We start from the raw sequence: 25408 nt of genomic DNA on the forward strand, positions 1-25408 counted from the left end.
ATCCCTATGGTGTGGGGTCTAGTTGTAGTTCCTAAGGGATAACCAAGGTTTTACCGATCTGGATGCACTGCTTCTAATGTTATAGCAGGAGGCAGTGAAGAGTTGACAGAAGAATCCAAAAAAAACTAAAGAAAACTAGTTAAGCAAAGAGAACTTCTTCATAAGAGAGAAGAGGTCCATCACCTAAGTACACTAGCAAGAAAAACAAACAAACAAGGAGTAGGGTAGGATTATAGGGGTATGCCTTGGGGCATGCCCAAAACTTTTACCAGTGTCCAATCACCTTTAGGTAGCCGCCACTAACCCAAGGTAAATGAATATCCAGTCTGTGTTCTGTACTCTTCAAATATAGGCATTTACTTGGACTGGCCCTTTAAATTTATCTACCATTAAATTCCTAGTATAGGAAATGAATGACCATTTCCAAATATTCTTGTTGTACAACAATGTTGCTGTTTGAAGGATGCTTTCAATAGAAATGCTCTGATTTTTATTGTAAATGCTTTCATTCTGTATCATCCGGGAAAGCTAGCAAGCCACAGCAACTTGTTGTGATGTAATTCTTCCCCCTAATGGACTGGGACTAATAATGAAGACTCACCTTAATGTTATTGGTGTCTCGGATCAGCTTGTTAATATCCTGAGCCTCCAAGGTAAGTTTCCAGGGATGATGCTGGAAAATGATACCTTCTCCACCACAGCTGTACAGGGTGAATGAAGGTCGGTCCCCTTCTGCTCCTGTAGGTGGTTTGTCAAAAATTAGTTTTCTATCAGATTATTAAAGGTAGGACTAGGATCATAATAACTGTAAACTCACCAAATGAGAATGGGGGCAGTGGTGGACCCCAGCACATTGAGTACACAGTCTTTTTATGATAAGTGCTAGAGATCTGTGGGGGCCTAGAGAGAGAAAAAGGAGCAAATTCACAGACAACTAACTGCAATTCTTCCTATTATCTGCTATTGTACAAGGTTAAACACGAACACCAGACAGAATGTAAAATCGAATCAAGAATAAAGATAATTTATAGTAATCCAAAAATAATGGCTTATGATCTTTACTGATCCGCTCTAGATTATTAGCAGCACTATCCCACTCTGGACAGCCCCACCCAATGATCATGTACAGTTGTACAGTAGGCACCACCAACAGTGGCTTACAGTTAGCACTCCTTCCATGCAGTGCTAGGGTCCATAGCTTGAACCATAACACTAACCTGGCATGTTCTCCCTGTGTTTGCTTTGGTTTCCTCTGCTTGCTCTAGTTTTCAAAGACACACTAGTAGGGTAATTGGCTTCTAATTTTGCCCTAGTAGTTGTATGCATGCAAGATAGAGGCCTTAGATTGTAAGCTACTTAAGGGCATGGGCTGATGTTAATGTACAATATGTATAGTGAAGCATAAATTGTCAGCACTATAAGAATACTTGTACACAAAAAATAAACGGTGGGGATTCTGCATCCTCCTATGTCACCATGCATCTAGTGTCGGCCTACAAAAGGACCATGGACCATATAAGGATGATGCCACTGTAGGTCAGAATTCTCTCATGCCTTCCCCCCAGCTTTGGAGGACATCATAGATGGCAGGAAATGTGGACTTGACAAATATGTACACATCACAAGCCAGTGTTGCAGAAGTTCTAATGTCTCTCTCTTAGCCCCACTTGGCTGGGGTTTCTTTACTTAGAGGATGTCCTTTGTCCTAGTTCATCTCATGGCTGGGGGTTTCTTTACATGCTTTAATGCATCAAGGAAATAATGATTTTAAATAGTTTCTAAAATATTTAGAATAGTTTTTGGATTTTACTTTTAGCTAATGCAGAGTGCTTGAGCTCTACTGCATTCAGTGCAGCCAGAGTGGCCCTTTCACCCACCCACCGAGTTAACTCAAACCCTCGAACAACTCTTCTGAAGTGTACACAAGTCCCATTTAGATGCTTTGCATTGTGCCTATTGACACAGTGAAGTATTAGGATGCACATTAGGATTATTGTTTTTACAATATACAGTGCCTTGAAAAAGTATTCATATCCCTTGACATCTTCCACATTTTGTCATGTTACAACCAAAAACTTAACTGTATTTTATGTGATAGACCAACACAAAGTGGCACATAATTGAAGTGAAGTGGAAGGAAAATGATAAATGGTTTTCAAAATTTTTTTACAAATAAATATCTGAAAAGCGTGGCATGCATTTGTATTCAGCCCCTTTACTCTGATATCCCTAACTAAAATCTAGTGTAACCAATTGCCTTCAGAAGTCACCTAATTAGTAAATAGAGTCCACCTTTGTGTAATTTAATCTCAGTTTAAATACAGCTGTTCTGTGAAGCCCTCAGAGGGTTTGTTAGAAAATATTAGTGAACAGCATGAAGGCCAAGGAACACACCAGACAGGTCAGGGATGAAATTGTGCAAAGGTTTAAAGCAGGGTAAGGTTATAAAAAAATATCCCAAGCTTTGAACATCTCACGGAGCACTGTTCAATCCATCATCTGAAAATGGAAAGTGTATGGCTTAACTGCAAACCTACCAAGACATGGCCATCCACCTAAACTGACAGACCGGGCAAGGAGTGAATTAATCAGAGAAACAGCCAAGAGGCCCATGGTAATTCTGGAGGAGCTGCAGAGATCCACAGCTCAGGTGGGAGAATCTGTCCATAGGACAACGATTAGTCATGCACTCCACAAATATGGCCTTTATGGAAAAGTGGCAAGAAGAAAGCCATTGTTGAAAGAAAGCCATAAAAAGTCCCGTTTGCAGCCATGTGGGGGACACAGCAAACATGTGGAAGAAGGTGCTCTGGTCAGATGAGACCAAAAATTTACTTTTTGGCCTAAAAGTAAAACACTACATATGGTGGAAAACTAACACTGCACATCACCCTGAACACAGCATCCCCACTGTGATCCATGGTGGTGGCAGCATCATGTTGAGGGGATGCTTTTCTTCAGCAGGGACAGGGAAGCTGGTCAGAGTTGATTGGAAGATGGATGGAGCTAAATACAGGGCCATTTTAGAAGAAAACCTGTTAAGAGACTTGAGACTGGGGCGGAGGTTCACCTTCCAGCAGGACAAGGATCCTAAATATACAGCCAGAGCTACAATGAAATGGTTTAGATCAAAGCATATTCATGTGTTAGAATGGCCCAGTCAAAGTCCAGACCTAAATCCATATTGAGAATCTATGACAAGACTTGTAAATTGCTGTTCACAGATGCTCTCCATCAAATCTGACAGAGCTTGAGCTATTTTGCAAAGAAGAATGGGCAAAAATGTATTTCCCTCTCTAGATATGCAAAGCTGGTAAAGACATACCCAAAAAGACTTGCAGTTGTAATTGCAGCGAAAGGTGGTTCTACAAAGTATTGATTCAGGGGGGCTGAATACAAATGCACGCCACACTTTTCAGATATTTATTTGTAAGAAATTTTGAAATTCCACTCCACAGTAATGTGCCACGTATTTTCCTCCCACTTCACAATTATATGCCGCTTTGTGTTGGTCTATCACATAAAATCCCAATAAAATACATTTACGTTTTTGGTTGTAACATGACAAAATTTCAAAGGGTATGCATACTTTTTCAAGGCTCTGTTTAAAGAAACCTAAAGGCAGTAAGCAGAAGGGTTGCTCTGGCTCCTGTTTGGGCTCCAATGACCATAGCTGGTGCAAACACTCTACAGGTTTTCATCTAAAACTACTCAAAACATGTACTCAATATTATATTAAAGTAGAAGCCCAGCTTGGACCAGACACTGCAAGGTCCCAACTATTATCTTTTTTATAGTCTGGAAAAGCCTATTGCGGGTCATTTCACTGCAAACGGACTCTCTTTGACTTCATGAATAACCCTCACCAAATACCACCCCCTGTCCAGTGAGTGTACTCTTACTTGCTCCTGGAAGGGTGGATGGAAGAGCTTAGTCATAAAGTCAGATTTCAGTAACAAAAGGGAAACTAAATTATAGAGGAGAACAAAACAAGCTTTTCTGGCTTCAGTATCCTCTCGTATAATTTTTACATACTAATATGTTATAGTTAATTTGAAAATTAGTTCTATTGCATCATAAGCGGCTTGATTCTGGATGCGGCTTGCAGCCCCCAGCTGTTTGCCCAGATATCCACCCTCCATTCAATAGCAGACCAGTGTATTTCTCTTACTTGCTCGAGAAGACATCATAAATTCCAACCTTGCCATCATCTGTACCAAATGCCAGGCTACCCTCTTTGGTGGGATGCCAGGAAAGCTAAAGAAAGCAAAAACACCAAGTGAGATGAGGATAACACAGAACAGGATATGTGACTCATTGTGTGCGGTTAGCGGATATTGTTTTATGCTATTCTCAGCATTCAGCTGTAATCTCCCAAACAGGTAGTACTTTACCGCATCAAAATTTACTCCACAATCAAAGCCTCTTTTACCCCATAAAACCAAGGTAATTTTAAAACTTTGCGACCAAATGTTAAGTCTTTTAGTGTAGGTGCTGTTTTGAAATATAAAGTTACTAAAACCGTGTGCTGTGGTAATAAACACCCTTCATTTTATAGCTACGAGCCGTCACTTTACATGTCTGCTAGCTAGCAAACCCTTTCTTTATGCACTCTACATAGGTGTGCTCAACCGTTTTCATTCCCTGGCAGTAATCATGAAATTTTGGCATTGGATATTAAAAATATGACTGATCATGTAAAAAAAGAGGTCTTTTATTTAAGGATAATGATCATATGAACCCATTTATTATCACATAGTTGTTTGGCTCCTTTTTAAAACATAATGGTAACAGAAAAGTTTACAGACATTGGAATGCTCGGCCCTGGTACAGGAGACAAGGGTGACACACACCGGTTATAATGTCAATTAAAGGTTAATTTCCTACATCTGTGGGTTTTTAAGATGCAATTAGTGTTTGTGTATAAATGCACCAAGTAGGCTAGATACTGAGCCATGTGGAGCAGAAAAGAACTGTCAAAAGACCTGCGTAACAAGACAATGGAACTTTATAAAAATAGAAAAGAATATAAAAAGATATCCAAAGCCTTGAATATGCCAGTCAGTACTGTTCAATCACTTATTAAGAAGTGGAAAATTCAGGGATCTCTTGATATCAAGCCAAGGTCAGGTAGACCAAGAAATATTGCAGCCATAACCGCCAGAAGAATTGTTTGGGATACAAACAAAATCCCATGGGAAACTTGAGGAGAAATACAGGCTGCTCTGGAAAACGACAGTGTGGTTGTTTCAAGAAGCGCAATACGACGATACTTGAACACAATAGAGCTGCAAGGTCGAGTTACCATAAAGAAGCCTTTACTGCGCCAACGCCACAAAAAAGCCTGGTTACATTACACCCAACAACACCATGACACACCTCACAGATTCTGCCACACTGTAATCTGGAGTGACAAGACCAAAATAGAGCTTTTTTATGGTCGCAACCATAAGTGCTACATTTGGCCAAGGGGTCAACAAGGCCTTTAGTGACAAGCAGGGCTTTTTTTTGGAACGCAGTTTTGGCACCTCCAGCACTCCTTGTATGTAATGGCAAGGAATGCTGGAGTTTGCTTGAGGATCTCTTGATGGTGGCTGCTGGATATCTATTAGTGTGTGATTGTGATGGGGAGATCTATTGATGCTAGTGGGGGATCTATTGTTGCTGTGGAGTCAATTGTTGATGGGATGGATCTACTGTTGAGAGAGGGGTCTATTATTACTGATTGCTGGAGAGTCTATTTGGAGAGGGGAGATCCGTTGTTGCTAGGGGGAGTCTATTGTTGCTTGCTGCAGAGGATCTATTTTACTGCTTTCTTTGTTATCATTAACAAATTCCATACAATACTTAGCACCACAAAATGATAAACAGTTCTGTATCCTCTAAAAGGGCAATATTGGGAGGGGTTGAAACAAAGGAACAGTGCTCAGAGCATCCCATGCGCAATTTTCATGCAGACAAGAATAGCATCCCCACTGTGAAGCATGGTGGTGGCTCACTGATGTTTTCGGGGGATAAGAGCTCAAAAGGCATGGGGCATCTTCTAAAAATTGATGGCAAGATGAATGCATCATGTTATCAGAAAATACTGGCAGACAATTTCTTCTGCATGAAAGTTGCGCATGGGATTCTCTTAAACTTTCCAACATGACAATGACCCTAAGCACAACGGCAAGTTGACCCTCCAGTGGTAACAGCAGAAAAATGTGAAGGTTCTGGAGTGGCCATCACAGTCTCCTGACCTTAATGACATCAAGCCACTCTGGAGAGATCTCAAACGTGCAGCTCATTCAAGACTACCAAAGACTTTGCATGACCTGGAGGTATTTTGCCAAGACAAATGGAAAGCTATACCACCTGCAAGAATTTGGGGCCTCATTGACAACTATTACAAAAGACTGCATGCTGTCATTAATACTAAAGGGGGCAATACACAGTACTAAGAACTAAGGGTATGCAGACTTTTGAACAGGGGCCATTTCATTTGTTTACTGGTTGTCATATTTTGTTTTATGATTGTACCATTCTGTTATGATCTACAGTTGAATATGAATCCCATAAGAAATAAAAGAAATGTGTTTTGCCTGCTTACTCATGAGTTCTTTAAAAATGGTACATTTAGGGATATGCAAACTTTTGAGCACAACTGTACATACAACTGTATTCCATACTATTGTACAAACAGCATTATTACATTTGCTGATGATACTACAGTAGTCAGTAGCATTAAAGGAGGGGATGACAAATTTCATAGAGCAGAGGTTGGAAAGTTAGTAGAGTGGTGTGCAGCAAATAATTTAACCCTGAACACAAGAAAAACAAAAGAGCTAGGTTTTATATCTTAGGAAAAACAAGACTGAAATAGCTTCACTTTATATTAAGGGTGAATGTATGGAGAGGGTCTCTGTCTTTCAGTTTCTTGGGGTATACAGTATATTTCTGAGAATCTTTCATGGTCAGTAAATGTACAGACCGTTGTTAATAATTTGCAGCAATGATTATACTTCCTCAGACTACTTAGGAAGAATGGTCTAGGGCAGAAACTATAAGAGGCCTTCAATTTAGAGTGTACTGGAGTACTGCGTTTTAGTATGGTACCAAAATTATTACACCAACGTTGACAGTAACCCTCTTTAGAAAGTTCTTAGTGCACAGAAAATAATGGGTTGTAAATGGCCATCGCTAGCAGAAATGTATGACTCTCGTCTTGGTAGAGCAGAGAAAATAAGTGATTCATTCCTTCCTGGCTATCACTTATTTGAATTGCTACCCTCGGGCAGACATTACAGGAGTGTTAAAGTTAGAACAAATATGTTTACAGAAAACTTCTTTATGTGGGCTATTAAGGCAATAAATGGAAATATTAATTTAAGTTAAGAAACAGCCAGTCAGGGTTAGTGCTTTGCTATTTCAAGTGATGTATTATATAATGATTTATTTATTTTTGTAGAATGTTTTATGGATGTAGATTAGTTTTCCTGTGATTTCCAAAAATTATGAGTTACCTTTTTCGAAATTGTGTTGTAAATATTACTCACAATACCAATGAATTTTATCTATCCATCTATCTAACCCTGCTGATCATGTGATCACTATGACAAAGAAACAGTGATCACATAAAAAGTAAAGGCTTCATTCAAAAATGCATGGTTTCAGTTTGCAGAAGTTACATCAACTGTAGAGGGCAGGACACATCTGTTTATTACTGTAACTGTCTTATTTAATGTTAATACTTCAAAAAGAAAGGGATTTTAAAAAAGATTGCAAAATTAGGCCTCCTTCCCACTAGAGAGGTGACTGGTGTTTTTCCTCAATAGGACAAATGTTTCCTACGTGCCCCGTTCTCACTACAACATAGCCCAGAGGTATAAAATGCAGACATGCTGCCTAATATTGCCCTTCGCTGGAAGGCACTGCATGCCACCTCACAACAAGCGCAATGCATCACACTGCTGTGTGGTGCTTGGGAAAAAAATGAATTAAAAAGGGAGCTGTGCGAGAAGATAAAACAAGCATCACACTGACCCCTATTGCACATCACTATGGCCCAAAATGGACCGCTGGCCACACACTACACCACTCCTGTTTAGTGTACGGGCAAGTGTGAATGGGCCCCAGTTACACATGCCCTTTTGAACAGCAGATATTACTTTTGTTTATGTCCCTTAAGCTGGCCATAGATGGGTATAATTTCAAAAGAAAATTCTTAGGAAAAGAATGTTCTAAGAAAGCTTGTTTGTTTTTCTAATCATTAATGGGTCAAATAGACATTCGTTTTTAACTGCAGTTATGAGAAAATTCAAAGAAGCAGGATGGAAAATTTCTCTCAAACAAATTTCTAACCGTGTATGTGGTTTTCATTCACTTTCATTCTAAAATCAAAAGCAGACAAAATCTTTTGAATGACATTTGAATGTTCAGAGAATTTTTCGAAAATGTTTCCTAAGAATTTTTGTACAAAAATGATATGCATCTAAGGCCAGCTTTACACATCATAGCACACATTTTACATCTCCAGTTGGATAAGCAATGAAAAAAAGTTTGCATTCTAAATAACTTTATTCAAACACTTACTGCAGTGACTTTGGACCTGATGCTTTGCCACAGTGTTTTCACATCATACGAGTTCACCACAGACATAGTGTTCCACACACGGATCATACTGTCACCTACTCCAACGGCCAGACATCCGGCAGCGACAGGGGAAAAAGCCAGGCTGTACACAAAGCCTCCCAGGGAACTCAATGACCAACAGCAAGAAATGGAGCCCAGATCCCAACATTTCACCTGCATATAATCCAAGTAGAAAAAAACAAAACAAAAACAACAAACAAGACATTCCATTTTATTTTTATGCAAAACAAAAAACATTATAATAAAGTGTCCCCCAAAAAACTGATGTTCATTTTTTTCTGTCCCCTTTCTCTCTGTCTTACTTCCCCTTACAGCTGTCAATTCCCCACACAGGTCTGCACTTCTCTCAGCCTCTGGTCTAGTGTTCCTTCCTTCTAGCTGCAGCTCACTCACATATTGGGCCCTCCATCTTTCAGAATAAGACCAAATTTGTAAGAACACCGTATTGCTCATAAATCATATCAGCTGCACTTTATACTTCTCAATTGTGTGTGTGTGTTATTTTTTTTTAATTTGTTTTGCTTGAAGTGATGGTAAAGATAGAACCTTCTGTGCACAGGATCCTCCCAGCCCCCCTAAATAATAAGCTGAGTCCATTCTCAATCCAGCGCTGTCTCCAATAGCAGCAGCTCTCTACGCTTTCTCTCTCCCCTCACTGGACATGGAGGCAGCAGAGGGAGTGATTGGTTCCTGCTGCTATCAGTCACAGCCTGTAAGTAGAGAGCAAAGGGTGGGCTTAGCCCGCACAAGTGCCCCCATAGCAAGCAGCTAAAATGGGGGAAAAAAAAAGTTCTGCAATCACAAGATTTCATGTATGTGTAATTATACATAGTTAGAAAGCCTTTTTTTATATAAAGTATGAAAAATGTAACTTATAGGTAACATAGGGGTGAATTTACTAGAGGCAAATGGCTCTGGGAAAAATGATCGCAATTTCACTTGCAGGGTGCACAGTCTTAGTAAATGTGGTAAAGCTCTACTGATTTTCATCATCCAATCATGTGCAAGCAAAAATAATTTTTCTTAATTTTCCTTGCACCTGGTTGGGTATGTTTTACAAAGTGAAGTTTTAACACGTTACATCGACTAAGGAAAATAAGTGCAATTGCACTTGCAAAATGCACAGTCTATTTCCCTTTAGTAAATAAACCCTATAGAATGGTTCATAGTGTGGAGCTGTTATTTATGTTTCTGGTATTGTGATAAATATTCTATTTCCATTGAACTATCATTTTTAGATTTTAACAGGGCAATGCAGCCCACAACCCAGAGAGAAAAAGTAGGCAAACTTTTTAAAGACCATGGTTGTTCAAGATCGATACTATTAATATGGTTTTCCAAACCAACATATTGTTGGATCCCAAAGACTGCCTATTAGGCATCTTAGAGGCCGATGAGCTGTCTGACTTCACCAAAGTGACTTGAGAAAACGGATTGTCATAGAAACGTCCCGCTACCTAGACCTGTGGTACAGGTTCTTCTGGTTTGGATTTTGGCCAGCCCTCATAGCATCCTTGGAGAGGGTGATACATCGCATTTGGTGCATGCGGTCCCAATCCAGGTTGATCGGCATTCCTCATTGAGCAGAGATGCAACAGTACATCCATCCATGCCACAAGCCTTGTTGTAAGCCAGTTCACAGCATCGTTTCCACATTATGAGTCATGTAAGTGCAGACATTGATTTCACGCATTTGCAGGACATTTGAATACCTTTCTATCCTTGTTCAAGTCCTTTATGGCTTTGCTGGAATGTAATAAATTTTATGCATATTGCTCAAGCTGATGGCATCTGCTGCCTCTGTATACTGGCTCAAGATACAGAACTTGAGTGCTTGTGGATAGTTATTGTTTCTATGAGTTCACCAGATTGGCTATTTCTAGAGCACTATTCCAGGCTAGGAAACTCATGTGACAATATTTGAAGTCATGAACCACCAACTGAGTTCCTGCTGCTAAAAGCTGACAGGTGTAGTGACAGCAGCATTGTTACTCATGTCAGCTTAGTGTTGGAAGGGACAAGCCAAACCTGGAGAGGAAAGAGCAGGGAGGAGGTGGGGGGAGGGTGTTCTTTCTTCCCACCTCCAGTTACTCCCTCCTGACACTGCAGCAATCCTAAACTGGAAATGTCAGACCAGGCTCGAGCATTGTTTGCTTACCGCCCCCTTTCTCATTCCTAGACTGCTCCTGTGCCAGCAGCAAAGAAGATGGGTACAGGGTGGGTAAGCAAACCCTACAAAGTCCCTATCTGACAGCCAGTGGTAAACCGGATTCTGTGATCCTATACCCCTGCAGCCGCCGGCATCTCTTCCAGCAGGATGCCTGCCAAAAGTGTTTAAAGTCAGAGCCGAGGGAGACTTCCCCTAGGTTCCTCCCCAACTCAGGCGTGGGAGGAAGAAAATCCCTCAGCAAACTGCCACACAGCTTTTGAGGTTTATGTATTTGAGAGAGGGAGGAGTTGTACTGGGGACAAAATTTGGGGGGGGAGAGGGGGAGCACAGAGTAACAAACATTTGTGCTGAAAATGAGAGCATTTGAGAGCACTTGAAGGGAGAAAAGGATTAGTGCTAGGAGGGGAAGTTGGAGGGAGATGGGATTTTTGCTAGGAGGGGGATTGTGGGAGCAGAGGGTTTGTGCTGGGAGGCGAATTATGGGAGGGTGGAGGCGAGTGAGATTTTAGTAGGAGAGAACTTTGGCTTAGAGGAGTGAGCATACAGATTAGTGCTTGATTATTTTTTCTTTTTTGCTGACGCATGATGCTCACACATGGGGGGCAGGGTGTTGGCCACAGTTTTGGCATCTTTGCTCTGGATGTTAGCTGACCTCATCCCAGCACTGCACAAAAGCGAGGTGAAGGAATCCACCCCCACTGGATTCTACTGTATAAATAAATGGATCAGTTGCTGCAGCCACTGATCCAGAACAGTTTTCCAACAGCCTGGATGGCCACACATGGATTGAAATTCAGCTGTCCCTGCTGAACTGGTTGAATTTCGATCTATGGCCAAAATAAGATTCAGAGAAGAGCCAGTACAGACCCCCCAAGGAGAGAGACAGAAGGAACTCACCTAGTAGGTGGTACCATTATTAAAAAGCTCAGGGTGGTATTCCTACAGTAAATTTTAATAATTGGAAGTCTGTTTTCAAACAGACAAGGACAAAAGCAGCTTGTAGGGTTTATTTAGAGCAGTACACTATATCCCTGGGGGGAACCAAAAGGAGCACATGCATCCATTGAAAGCTGAAGAATCAATTGATTCTCTACTCCGAGTCCTAACATGTCCTACCTCCTAAGAAACTAAGCTAAAACTTCCATTACAGAGGGAATTGCTAGGGGGGGGGGGGGGGGAAAGAGTGATGCGTTTATTTTGCACAGTGTTCACCCACTAAGGAGCAGGGCCTATATCCCAGAGGTCTGCTGTGTGCCCCAATAACAGTTTGGCAAATATGGCCATATGGATCGAAATTTGGGCAGGCCCTGCTGAACCAGTTGAATTTCAATCTATGTCCAGCTTTAGAAGCACCATCCTCCCTTATCTCAATACGGAGAAAGGTGTTAATTGTTTGTGCAATGCTATACTAAAATGGCTAAGCTATGTGATGACATCACAACAGGTCCAAGCATGTTTTAGAAGAAGCAGCCATCTTTCTCAGTGAGTCACCTGTCCATCTTCCAAAGCAAGTAAGCCCCCTCTCAGGCTTAGTGAAAACAAGTGTCGTTTTAGTTGCCTCTATTACATCATAGTTTGTCAATGGACAAAATGTTTGAACTTGCAGAGAGGATACAGAATCGCAAAGAAAACTATGCTGTACTACTGTGCAATATTGTTCTGTGTCTCTTTTTCTGCAAAAATGAAATGGATTAAACACAGGTCCAAAGATATTGCATGCTAGTGGAACTAAACAATGCCATAATCTAAAGGAAAGACTTTGATTTGTATTTCAGTTACAGTTTTCTTCAGAACTTACATCTCGATCCATAGATGTAGACAGAAGCAGTTCCCTCCCTTCTTCCGTCACAAGAGAACAAAGATTAAAAACAATTCGGGTATGGTTTTGTCCCTCTGAAGAGCCCAAGAGACTCCATTTTTGTTTTCCAGATTTTGCCAAATCCCACAAGAGTAGCTCCCCCCTGGAGATAGAATAGAAAATACTTGAATTGCTTTAATTAGATAACATATCCTAAAAATAGCAGTGCTCTTCTTCACATGTGACTGTGTATACAGCCTTCTAGCAGTAGATCCTGCTGTCTGAGAGGCACTGCTGCCTCAGACTGCTTGTCTTACCAGATTTGAAGTGGGATTTGTTGATGCGACTGCTATGCTGCTTTCCTAAGTTGCCTTAAATGGTCTATATTGCCAATAGCAACCAGACCAGGGGTAGGCAACCTCAGCAGAGGGATGATGGGATTCGCCACAGTGCTGATGTTGCCTACCCCTGAACCAGACACTTTGTTCATCTTCCACAGAAGGTTAGGCATTGAAAGAAAGAGTCTAATTTTTGTTGGCAACCAGATCATTTGCTAGCACATATAAGAAGGTCAGTGTACATTCACAGCATGCATTTTGTTCTGTGATCAATTAACTCCCTGCGCATGCTCAGGAATTGGGTCATCCTGCCCCAGCCAATCAAGATGGCCAAAGATGCCACACCTGGAACAAAATCAGGCAAAAGCAATGAGGGAGACTATAGCCATTGCATCACTGGAAGGGGTGCTTTAGCAAGTAAGGCCGCTATAATGCTGTACATATTTGCACAATATGGCAAAGACCTGGGCACAAGCCAACTCAACTCAGGGAACCTTTATTTTTACAATTTCAGATAGCTTAAAATGTGTGTACCTCTGTCTTTTAATTATCAACAATGTGTTTTCTTCAAACCAGTTAAAAATGCTTGGTCTAGCTTTCTCAGCTAATAGAGCAGGAGCTATACTTCTATTTCCCTGTTCTCAAGAGAGGCTGCTATGGCTCACACTAGTGCTGACTGTTTGTCCCCAACCCATGTGTGCTACTTGACATTCGCAAAGTACAGCTTGTGATGATGTTGTGGACATTGCAGCCTCTCTGATGTGGCAGGAAGCTGAAAGTACAGCTCCAGTTGTATTATCTGATGTAGCTTAACAGCGTTGTAAAGCCCAATTAAACCTTCAGTTTAAATCAGTTAAATATATTCCAGGCGCATCAAAACAAAAACTGTTAAATGTCAAGCCTATGCTCCAGGGGAGGAAAAAGCAGAATTAAAATCCTGCCACATTTTGCAAAAGTGTTCTGGGTGTGTCAAGCACTTGGGCGTTCATTCATTCTACTGGCCAGAATAATAAATTTACTCTAGCACTAAACGCACCTAACACGCAAGCACATTTAGACATGTTTACATGTGTATAGGCATGCTGGGCTTTTTTTCAGCAAAGTACTTCTCTCCTGAATTGCGCTGGCTCAGGGATATTTTTTCTGTCTCTAAATACCTGTAAAAGCCCATGTGTGCAAGGACACATAGATTAACACAAAGGGGTGTTTAGAGACAGAAAAAAAAGGGGCATTTTTGATGTGCTCTGTGCATGAGGCCTTAATGTTATTTTTCTTTCAAAAGCAGTCAAAGCCTCAGTAGAAAACCATGTCCTTTATCAGCAGCTGCAGAAAAGGGTCCATGCTCTCCGTGTGGAAGCAGCTATCTTTGTTGTGTATCACCTGTGATGTTATTTCTGCTATTGCTATGTACTGCATCCAGGCTACTAATGTTTGGATATATGCTTACATCTACTTTTAGATTGGTGTCATAGCAACTTGCTTATGCAGAATTTAGTATGTTTCTTGTTTTCCCCTCCTCTCTAGTGCTATACAGTACAGTCCTAGTCGGTCCCTCCCTGCATGTTTCTATGTTTCCTCAGTCTATTGTCATCACAACAGACATTAGGCTAGTAAGGCCATTGTATTTTTGCTGAACAAACATCCTGTACTGAAAAGTAAAATTCCATTGAATTCAATTTCTGTTTTATTGGAAAGTTTGGCTGTCTATGGATCAGGGCCAGATCTAGCTGGTCTGATGTGGGGTGCAGTAAAAAAATGTATTTGGTCAATTTAAACCGAAGGTTTCATCAGCATTTTAACCCTTTCGCTGCCAGAACCGTTTTTGCATTATTTTGCCACACATTTAAAAAAATCTTTTTAGACCTGAAGATTACACAAAACCCCCAAATATTATATATTTTCTGAAAGCAGACACCCTAGAGAATAAAATAGGGGTAGTTGAAATTATTTATGTCACATGATATTACTGGTCTAGGAAATGCAAAATTTCAGTAATAAACACACTAAAGTGAATTTTTGGGCTAACACAATAAAATTACCCAAATATTTGGTAAAATATAAAAGACAAGGTTGCGCCGAGTAGATACCTTATATGTAAAACCTTAAATTTGAGGGTGCCTGTGAAATGGTGAAACTTCAGTACCATATATTTTTAAAAGACCATGCTTCAAAAGTTCCTACATGTCATCAGTTTTGTGTTATGGAGGAGGTCTTGTGCTAGAATTATTGCTCTCACTCCGGAGTGCATGGCAATATGTAACAATAGGTCACGTTACCGGGGCTGTGGAGGCAGTCGGGTGAATCCACCAGACAAGCAGGAGTCTGCATGTCAGTTTTAGACACAATCCCGGTGGCTGGGCTGCAACCACCGGATTGTGTGTAAAACCTCCTGCTGTCCCACAGACCTGGCAACAAATGGGTTAAAGAAAGCACACTGTTAATGAATAAGGGGCAGAAGTACACACTTATTACATTATACAAAACTATGAAATGCAGGTGTCTGGAATTTGGAAAATCAATGAAAATGTGAGCAAATAAAGTCACATGTGTAACACACAATGAAAAATAAAGGATTCTTATGAAAGATCCATTTACTACTAACCCAAAACAACTGGACAGTAACTGAGTGGGATGTCCATGTGGCCAGTAGAGAGTTAGCCATAGACGCTCCTTGATGGCTGGATCAATGCCACCTCCACGGCGCTTCAAATAGGGCAACTTTAGTGTGGAAACACCTACAGAGAAACCAGTAACTGCAATGGATTAGACATCTCTCCAATGAGAATATAGACTGCAACAACAGTAAGTAAAATGGTGATTGTTTAGAAGAGCCTTTTTCAACCAGGGTGCCTTCAGGTTTCTTTAGGGGTGCCTTGGCAAAATATTTAGAAATTGCCCAAAAAGTGTATACAAGCCAGCAGGTGGATAAAGCTTACTTTTTAGTTACACAAAGCCACAGGTTTTCAGTGTGCACCATCACGTTCTTCCAGTCGTCAGCATCCTAACAACCAATGACGTAATTGGTTTATAAGATGGACATCGGGAACGTGCGCAGCATCCTTGTTTACCCCCCCCCCCCCCCCCTCTTCTCCAGCACTAGGGTCACATTAGCGGAGTTAGAAGACAATGGAGTACTAGTCAGTACCAGTGTGCAAAGGTGTATTTGCTTTGGAAGAATAATTCAGCTCTAATGTTGGGTGTCCTACATGTGTGGATGATGCTTCCATTTTGTAAAACTTTTAGCTTAGTTTTTATTATATTTTAGAATGGGGTGCCTTGAGATTGTTCATGGAATTGTTCAAGGAATACGGATTAGCAGTCCTGTCAAGTTTTTGTTGTTGTTGTCTGTGCTACTGCTGTCACCTTTGTCACAAAGGCTGATGGAAATCCAAGCTTTTGAGTTGACACCAGAACAGGAATAAAGAGGAACTCTTCATATGGGAACAGTTTTTTCCCTTACTTTGGAAAGCTGTTCTTTTTGCGTCCTGTTGTGTCTATCGGATAGGACAGGAAAAGATGGGAAATTGCCTCTGAAATAGGGTTTTCATCCTTCTCTACTCTATCCAAAACAAAACAAACCAAAAAAAAAAAAAAGTTTGGCTCTAGATATACAGTGGGTATAGAAAAGAATCACCCCCTTTAAAATAATCACATTTTGTAGCTTTGCAGCCTGAAATTAAGACAGAAACCATATTTGTTTTATCCAGCTGTTTTTACATCCAAGTGAAAGATAGAACACCAACATGTAAAAAAAAATCCAAAAACAGAATCCGAGTTGGAAAAAGGATCACCTCCTTGTGTTAGTATTTTGATGAGCCACCTTTTGCTTTATAGTCTTTAGTTGGGATATGTCTCTACTAACTTCTAGACCACTCTTCCTTGCAGAACTGCTCAAGTTTATTTAAATATGATGGTGACTATTCGTGGACTGCAGTCTTCAAATCATTCCACAGATTTTCAGTGGGGTTTAGGTCTAGGCTATGACTAGGCCATGCAAGGACTTTCACCTTTTTCGCACTCATCCACTGTGTGGTCATTTTGCTGTATGTTTTGGGTCATTGTCATGTTGGAAGGTAAACCTTCTTCCCATTGACAACTTTCTAGCAGAGGGCAGCCGATTTTCCTCAAGAATTTGACAGTATTTTGCACCATCCATTTTTCGTTCTCTCCTGACAAGTGCTCCAGTCCTTGCTGCAGAGAAACCCCCCATAAGAGGATACTACCACCTCCATGCTTTACTGTAGGAATGGTGTTATTTGGATGGTGAGCTGTATTGGATTTCCAGCAGACATATCGTTTAGTGTTGAGGCCAAATCATTCAATTTTAGTCTCATCTGAACATCTTTTTCTACGTGGCCTCAGAAACTTCAAGAAGCGTTTTGGCAAAGCTCAGTTGTGACTGCATGTGTCCTTTATTGAGGAGTAGCTTTTTCTTGCAACCCTCCCATACAAACCACATGTGTAGAATTTGTTATATTGTTGTCACGTGTACACAATGACCACTCCTCGTCATAAATTCCTGCAACTGCTTCAGAGTTGCTGTAGGCCTCTTGGGAGCCTCTCTGACCAGTTTCTTCCTGGCTCTTTCATCCAGTTTGGAGCGATGTCTGGATCCAGGGAGGGTCTGTGTTGTACCAAATACCTTCCACTTCTTAATAATAGACTTCACTGTGCTTCTAGGTATTGCTAAAGCCTTTTAAATTTTTTGTATCCATCTCCTGACTTGTGCCTGTCCACAACTTTATCCCTGAGATCTTCTGACAGTGCCTTGACAGTGTTTGCTTCAGTTGCACTACCAGGGCTTGAAACGCTCCAGGAAAGCTCTTTTCATGCTGAGCTAATCAAACTGACCACAGCTAATCACAGTTGAAAGTCAGATGGTTTTGTATGCCATTGAGAAGGCGATTAGCTACATCTGATTGAGCTTATAAGTCATTTTTAGGAGAGGGTTATCCTTTTTCCAACTGATTCTGTTTTTGATTTTTTTTTTTTTTTTTCTGACATGTTGGGGTTATATCTTTCATTTGGATGTTATAAGTTGCACTGAGCAAATACAGCTGGATAAAACAAAAACTGTGTTGTCTTCATTTCAGGCTGCAAAGCAACAAAACCATGTTTTTTTTAAAGGAGGTGATTCTTTTTAACACCCACTGTAATTTAATATCCTCCGGTCCTGGTAACAACAGCTACTCTTATTTCTTGTCCTATTGTCATGGGGACATGAAGCGTGGTGAAGTCTCCTTCCCAAAGGCATCACAGGAAGCAATAAAAACTTGATGTTAAAGGTGGAAAGTGCCAGAAGCAGAATGTATAATATTCAGATTTGTTTTTTACTGAGACTAATACAAAATGCCAATGAGATTTCAGGGTTTAATAGGTCATCTATCACTGAGACTTGGTACTGTTGAGCAAAGTATGTAATAGACTGATAAAACTGGGGGATCCTGAGGGTTAATTAGTATGAGCTCTCCAGATGGCAGTTAAGGCTTATAAAAATAAAACTAATGCAGTCACCACATTTTAGAACTGGTAAGCTGCAATATATTGCTCTTGATTTTCTCTCTACTCTGCAGTATCAGATTTGTGCTGACAGATGCTGTCTTGCTCACTGCAGCGTCTTTTAACATGGCATCAGTCATTTACATGTTCTTGTAACATTGCAGCAATTATTTCAATCAACTCTTACATGCCTTTAGTTGGTTTTCTATAAGAGTCACTTACAGTCTCTAGCTACACAGTACTGATCTTTTGCAATGTAGCATATCACAAATCACTCCGAGTCTCATGCAACATGGCAGTGGTACACTTGATTTTTGGCTAATATCTGGTGGTTCAACTACTGAGTTTCAGTCACATTTTGTGTAAAGGTGATTTTCAAAATTGTTGTTGTTGCAGGTATGAGTGGCAAGCAGGTCCACAGAACAGCTCCCATGAGCCAGTTGTATTCCATAAAGTAGCCCCCTATGCTAAAGAATGAACAACCCTAGTATACAGCAATACAGTTGGTAGATCGATAATTAAAGACATTTTGTCTTTAACAGGTATGCTGGTAAAGCATCTTTTTCTTTTTAATCTTTATTTTAATATGATTTTGATGACATTCAGCCGCAAACAACTTTATTATGTCAGTGTTGGTATGCAGAAGTCCTGCCCACGTGCATGGTTTGATTAACAATGCAGTAATGTATGATAGTCCCTGGGAGCCCACCTTTTCCTGTAGAGGAATTCCATATACGGATAGTCTGATCTTTGCTGCCTGAGGCCAGGTAGCAGCCCTTGTTCTCAGTCTCTGGCAGGAGGTCTCCATTGGCTGCATTCTGCTCGGCTGCTGATGAAAAGAAAGAACACAGGCTGAGGATGGGATCCAGCACAGAGGGCACAGAGCGCAGATATCTATGGAGCTGGACTTTTTATTTACTGAGTTCTAAAAAGCAATTAAGCTATTGATTGAATTAAAGGAAAAATATCTTGTATTTGCAGTAACACATTTTGAATATATTTGTACACCCAAAAGTACATTGTAATCTTTCAGGTCATTGCTGTTCCACATTTAAGGCTCAAATGCAGTGTTACACTTTTTTTCTTTCAGGCAGACACTGTATTTTATACTTTGTGAAAAAAAATAGTTTTTTAGGCAGTTCCAAGAAAAATCTGTCAAAAAGTGAAAACACTGCTGCCTGCTCTTCCACTCCAGTGTTCTGTGCTGGGAAAGCTGCGTAACAGTCACACACCTCATCATAACTGTCCTCACATAGACTTGTAGGAGGGGAAGAGAATGTGTCTGACCAAACCTGGTACTAGGTCTCTAGCTGGTGCCTAATGAACTGGTCTAAGAAAAAAAAAAAAATTATATATATATCTCCAGCCTAATACTGGCAGGTCACCTGCCCACAACAAAAACATAGAATAAATACATAAAAATGAACAGGACGTTGTGGGTGACCTAACAGTATTATACTAGAGACCATAATGAATACTTTGTAAATACAAATTGTATATTATATATTTAAAAGACATCAATTAAAAACATTACATATTCATATAAAAATTGAAAGGTATAATGGCAAGAATCCACTTTTTCAGGACATCAGCTTTCTTCATTGCATGAAATTCACCAATATATGGCAATTTATTCTAACATCCACAGGTGGCAGGGAAACGTCATGGACTCCAGGACTGTGGGGAGACGAAGAGGAATACCAACCAGAGAACAAGACTAGAGCCGTATTGCAGACAGTATACAAAGCATACCAAAGTATACCTGAATGACTCCAGGTATACAAAGCAACCAAAGCCGCCTTTTGTTTGGCCTCCAGCCTCAGATGTCTTACAACAGTATAACCTTCAACCTCAGATGCCTTATATCACTGTATGCTGTAAAATGGTGTTGGGCTCAGAAGTATGGGTTGAAAGCATGTTGGAGTCATAGGATATCATATAACTTCCACTTCAAATGCTATACATCAGGTGAACAGCATAATCCATGCATCCTCAAGTCCTATCACAGGAGTATTTTATTGGAACATTAGGACAAGAAGCTATAAAATGCCCATCCACATACAGAATGTAGAGGCACCACATAACTCCAAGCCCTCCTTGAAAAAAAAAATCTGAGTTATTTGGAGTTATGCTTTAATTTGTTTTTTTTTCCAGTGTGTGTTCATGGTATTGACTACCCAATAACAAAGTGACAATGCAAATATAAAAAGACTTACCGTTCATCCACACAAGCAAACAATATTCACACATACTCTTCACCTCCACAAACACAGAATGCATGAAGGTAAAAAAAAACCCTTCAGCCTTTAAAACCACTTTATGGAGTCAACATCTGCACCAATCTAATTCTGACTGATAGACCTATCTAATAGTTTTTGATGGGTTTGGGTAAATTGAGGCAGAGATAAAGGAAAGAGAGAAAAAAAGAGTCTAGGTCAGTGTAGTTAAAGTGATTGTAAAGCTACATTTTAAAATCACAAACATGTTATATTTACCTGCTCTGAGCAATGGTATTGTACAGAGCACCCCAAACCTCCTCCTCTGGGGTTCCCCTCCAGCACCGCCTGCACCTCCTCTTTTTCCAGTACCTCTAGCAAGCTGCCTGCTCTGCCCCCCTCCGCTCCCTCCTCACAGGACATGACTGATAGTAACAGGAGCCAAAGGCTCCTACTGTTTTCACTAAAGCCCGTGAATGAAGAGAGCAAATCGGGAGTGCCGACAGGGACAGTGATGAATCGGGAGTGGTGTTTGGGGGGGGGTGGAAATGGGAGGCAGAGACATTGAAAGTGTTTTTACCCTAATGCAAAATGCATTATGGAAAAAAAAAACACCTACCTTTAGAACCACTTTAAAGGAGATCTCATCTGTAAAGAGGTTTTTATAGAATTGAGCAAAAGTAGTGTTAACCTCCATAAGGTCAAAAAGAAGAGTTCAATCTGGACTAAGGAGAGCAGGTATAGAGGGAGTGTGGGAATCTGAGCATGGTGGAAAGAATGGCAAGACACTGGCCTAGCTTTCACATCTACTTACCTGGGAAGACAGATATAAAAAAAAATTCCTGGACAAGTTCTTTCGCATGAGTAGATTTTAGTTAAAACTGAATTTAGTTGGTGTAACAGAGCCTCTCCTCAACTGAAGAACCTATACAAAACAATGTTTCTAAGCACAGTTGCTAAATGGTTAGCACATCCGTCTGGCAGTACTAGCGTCATTGGGTTGTTGGTTCGGCACCACCTGCCTGGAGTTTGCATGTTCTCCCTGTGCGGGTTTCATCCAGGTACTCCAGTTTCCTCCCACACTCCAAAGACATACTGGTAGGTTAATTGGATCCTGTCTAAATTGTCCCTTGTATGCGTATGCATGAAAGTAAATTAGGGACCTTAGATTGTACGCCCCTTGAGGGTCAGGGACTGATGTTAATGTACAATATATATGTAAAGCGCTGCATAAATTGACGGTGCTATATAAGTACCTGAAATAAATTAATAAAGGAGCCCCTGGTGACAGCCTTAAATGTTTCCCAGGACATAAATATATTAGAAAAGGATGCAATAAAGTCCCAATAGTCGACACTTTTTTTGCACTCTGAACTATTTTGTTAAACAGCCAATGGGGTTTAATTTCCAATCACAACCATAATAGGAACCTCGGATTCCACGCGTGCTGCGATTTAAAAAACAGTACAGAGACTTCTTTCCTGTGTTTCCCGGGGCATGGCAGCCCATTCAAATGAATGAGCTCTCATGCCAACGCAAATCATAGCCTGAACAGCCGCACAGGTGTAAACCTAGCCTTAGACTCTGTATTTAGATGTTTAGACTTTTAGGTAAAGTGCTAAAGCTATCTAAGGGTTGTTGCTTCTGTGCTAAATAAGGACAATATATTTAGCTCCATTTACACATTTCTCTGCATGCAGATTCCACAAGCAAATCTGTGACTCTAAGTAGTGCAGCCTCTTTTTAAATAATTCTGTACTGTGCAACCTCCTTTTCATGCTACATCTGTGGAGGCATATATGCAGCGGGATAACAGAGAGCGAACCAAAGAACTCAGGGGCATTTGTTTGTGCATCTCTGTTTCATAGGCATTCAAAAGATGAAACCAGAAACTTTAACAATTTAGCCAGCTAAGATGGGATTAGACCTAGAATAAAAAATAGTGTAGTCCAAAAGGTAAGCTATTTGCCCTTAGGGAGTTTTCCTGCAAAAATTTCATGACTGATTGGAGTGTAACTTTAAACAACAATTTCAGAACTGTACAGAATACAAATGAAACAAGAGTTGCTGCACAAACCAACACACAGAGAGAATGGCTGAATAAATGATGTGTTTTATCTCTGGAAACACCTGGTTGTCAGTGTTTTTTTTAAAAGATTAGCCAGCTGATATACCTGGTGCATCTTCCAGCTTTTGATTCAACTCTTCCTCTCGGGGATGCGGGCACCATGCCAGGCAGTGGATCTCATCATCGTGTCCACGCAGACGATGCACCACGTCTCCTCTACGGCTGATATCTATGAGGACGATCATACCGTCCTTGTACCTGGGAGAGATGAGACACATTACTAATGTTGATCCCAAGATAGCGGCATTTTCTGCCAGTCACGTCACGTTCAGATGCAGCTCTAGGCAGAATTAATTTTTTTTTTAAAAAATGGGTACTTTATAGCATTCATCATCCATGAATAGCTTTATCCCTGGTTCAGACAGATGTGTTATCTGGATAATACCCATTGCTAGGCTGGTAAAACAAATACAACTGTTAAAAGATGTCTTTCAAATACTGAGGCCTTTGTTTCATAAGGTGCATAGCTATGTGTAGATTACAGTATTCTATTGTAACAAATTGCCAATTACCTTTAATAGTTAAAAAGGTGAAATTACAAAATATTGGCAAATTTTGTTCAACCACGCTTGGGCATTAAAAAAATAAATTTTATGTAAATATATACTTCAGTAACCACAAATGCTACACTGTCAACATTGCTTGCGCTAAAGGCCTTTGAACACTCATATATTTCCTTAAACGAGTAGTAATGATGGTCTGTGCAGACAGCAGAACTGTGGAAGGGACCCAGCAAGTTTCCCCACTATAGACTGCATGCAGAAATCTATGGGGAGAGGGGTGCAGATACAAGACCAGCTATCCTAAACAAGATGAGAGAGCAGAAGTAACCAGTCCATATTACAGGAAATTCATGCAGAGAGGTGAAGTGTAGAAGTTGTTTCATGCTCATGCTACACAGATCTAAAAGAAACACATAAAAGAGGCAAGCACCAAGGCAGGAAGGCATAAAAAACAATAGACACATTTTCAGAAGTACTAACCCTTCTCCGCTCTATGAAAATATGTTTTTGTCCCCATTGGAGAGATTTTCCTTCATTTCTTGTCAAAAATGAGGGGAAATCTTCCCAACAGGGACATAGATGGCAATAAAAACTAGATAAAGACTCAAACCTTTTCCTGCTCTTTCCAAAATATAATAAAAGCAGTTTTGACTGGCATTGGGCTTCCAATTGATCCAAAGATATCAGCTGGTGATATTACATTCAAACTTTGACTTTTTTTGCTGACCCCCTCTCACCTAGCCATGGCATCCCTTCAATAGGGTCTGTATGTCCAGGGGGCAGGAAGGATCAGCGAACATGTAACCACCATGATTGGCTGTCACAGTGGTCACATGAACAGGAGCCAGCCCCGCCAGCAACCGATCGTTAGTGGGGACAAAGAGGTGTATTTGACAGCTTAGTCACTGTACTGGGAGCACACTCTCAGCACAAATACATCAGCTGCCCAATGACGCGTATGTGCGAGGTGTGTGATCTTTTGCTGCTGTACATATGTGGTACACTGGCAGCAACAGGGTAAAGTGAAGCTTGGCTTGTCACTTCCCACCTACTGAATTGCATAGTAATTGAAATGGAGTAGGGGATAAAGCTTGCATTTTATACAAAAAAGCTACGGTTTGGAGATAACTTCAGTTTGAAATGCAGAGATTGTTACCAGGTTTACTTTTACTGCATGTCAACAGCAGAACAGAAAAACGTCAGCAAGTGGGTATAACAAGCTCATTATTTAATCATTCCAGTTTGACAGCTGTCATTATCTGGCTATTACATCCAAGGAAGCAGCTAATCAAACATGAAAAGTCTAACCCTTTTCACTGCCAGAGCCGTTTTTGCGTGTTTTAATTTTTTTGCATACATTTAAAAAATCATTTTAGGCCTTAAGATTAGTTAAACCCCCTAAACGATCTTATGGAAGCAGAGACCCTGAAGAATTAAATAGTTAAACAGCGGTAGTTCCAATAGCTTATGTCACGCGATAATTGAGCAACAGTTCAAGAGCAACATTTCAGTAAAAAAATACATTTAGATTAATTTTAGGGCACAAAAATATATGCAATGTAATACCCAATTTTTTTAGTAAAATACACTGCTCAAAAACATTAAAGAAACACTTTGAAAACACATCAGATCTCAATGGGGAAAAATATCATGCTGGATATCTATACTGATATGGACGGGGTAATGTGTTAGGAACATAACGATGCCCCATCGTTTCATGGAAATGAAAATGTATCGACCTACAGAGGACTGAAAAATCAAAGTGAAAAAATGATGCAGCAGGCTAGTCCATTTTGCTGAAATTCCACTGCAGCAATTCAAAACAGCATAAGCCAAGAAGAATGATGGGGGTGGGTTAGATTTGGCGGCACAGAAAATCTGGTGCCTGTAAAAGTGATAAAGCATCACCTATGATACATTTTAGGTACTGTAGTACTGCAGCTTGTCACCATTTCACGGATGCAGACAATTTTGAGTCTTGACATGTTTGGTATCTATTTACTCAAGGCACTACCATCTTTTATATCCTACCAAGAAATTGGGTTTTATATTGTGTTTGTATGCCTTAAAATTTATTTTAGTGGAATTTTTCCTGAAAATCTGAGTAAGTATAGTGGGACAT

At 40.4% G+C, this 25408-nt stretch overlaps 1 protein-coding gene across 2 annotated transcripts in view; it reads right to left on the reverse strand.

Moving 5' to 3' along the window:
- GEMIN5 (gem nuclear organelle associated protein 5) overlaps positions 1–25408 on the reverse strand; it is a 103460-nt gene that overhangs the window by 65020 nt on the left and 13032 nt on the right. Inside the window, exons 5-12 of one of the 2 annotated variants that reach the window (XM_089682830.1) lie at positions 22830–22981; positions 19149–19265; positions 15543–15675; positions 12603–12765; positions 8575–8787; positions 4172–4257; positions 818–900; positions 602–738 (exon numbers count right to left, since the gene is read on the reverse strand). In XM_089682830.1, coding sequence (XP_089538956.1) covers positions 602–738; positions 818–900; positions 4172–4257; positions 8575–8787; positions 12603–12765; positions 15543–15675; positions 19149–19265; positions 22830–22981 — 1084 coding nt within the window. Of the gene's footprint in view, positions 1–601; positions 739–817; positions 901–4171; positions 4258–8574; positions 8788–12602; positions 12766–15542; positions 15676–19148; positions 19269–22829; positions 22982–25408 lie in introns of both variants that reach the window. The other variant, XM_089682828.1, reaches the window with a different exon arrangement.

Source organism: Staurois parvus, unplaced genomic scaffold (genome assembly GCF_062004578.1).
Source record: "Staurois parvus isolate SC_StPar_1 unplaced genomic scaffold, SC_StPar_1.0 ptg000298l, whole genome shotgun sequence".
Classification (NCBI taxonomy): Eukaryota; Metazoa; Chordata; class Amphibia; order Anura; family Ranidae; genus Staurois; species Staurois parvus.